The sequence below is a fragment of the Phalaenopsis equestris genome, unplaced genomic scaffold, assembly GCF_001263595.1.
Source record: "Phalaenopsis equestris unplaced genomic scaffold, ASM126359v1 Scaffold000026, whole genome shotgun sequence".
Taxonomy (NCBI): domain Eukaryota; kingdom Viridiplantae; phylum Streptophyta; class Magnoliopsida; order Asparagales; family Orchidaceae; genus Phalaenopsis; species Phalaenopsis equestris.
The window spans coordinates 493-1299 of NW_018164468.1; the positions used below are offsets into that span (position 1 = coordinate 493).

The window sequence follows — 807 nt, forward strand, 5'->3', positions numbered from 1 at the left end:
CCGTGTTCCGCTCCCTAGAACCCTCCGCTCGCCATCATCTTTCCCCTCCCCCAACTCAGCCCATGTCTCTTTTCAGTGACGACGAAGAAGCTGCCATCGAGGGCGGCGGCGGTGAGGATAGTCCCAACCATGACTCCCTTCATCGCAGCAAAAAGGGTTCACCATGGCAACGCATGAAGTGGACCGATGACGTGGTCCGCCTTCTGATCTCTCTCGTCGCCTCAATCGACGACGACGCTGGTTCGATGGATACCGCCGGGCGGAAGCAGAGTACTGCCATGCAGAAAAAGGGGAAGTGGAAGATGGTGTCGAAGCTGTTGATGCAGAAAGGATGCTATGTTTCTCCCCAGCAGTGCGAGGACAAGTTCAATGATCTTAATAAGAGGTATAAAAAGCTGAATGAGATTCTGGGCAGGGGAACGACCTGCCAGGTCGTGGAGAACCCGTCTCTCTTGGATTCTATGCCTCATGTTTCACAGAATGCTAAGGATGATGTGAGGAGGATCTTGAGCTCTAAGCATCTGTTCTATCGAGAAATGTGTGCTTACCATAACGGGCAAAGGGTAATTGAGCCAAAGGTTGGATTTTTGAAGTGTGGGGATGCTCATGAGGTTGAGGAAGGGGATGGGGAAAATGATGAAGAAAATGAAGGGGATGATGAGGATGTTGGATGTGGAAGCCATGATTTTGGCAAGGCAGGCTATGATGAGCTTTGCGCAGAGATTGATAGGGTTGTTCAGGATTCAACGAAAACTCTCTGCGAAAGGAGAGTTTGGATCAGAAAACGGATTTTGCAACTTCAGCAGG

The 807-nt window shown here is 50.4% G+C and overlaps 1 protein-coding gene across 1 annotated transcript in view; it reads left to right on the top strand.

Annotated features, from left to right (window-relative positions):
* Nucleotides 1–49: 49 nt before the first annotated feature.
* The window catches only part of LOC110018609, a 1441-nt gene continuing 683 nt past the window's right edge, over nt 50–807 (top strand). The window contains exon 1 of the mRNA XM_020715971.1: nt 50–800. Coding sequence (XP_020571630.1) covers nt 63–800 — 738 coding nt within the window. The 5' untranslated portion in view covers nt 50–62. The remainder of the gene's footprint in view (nt 801–807) is intronic.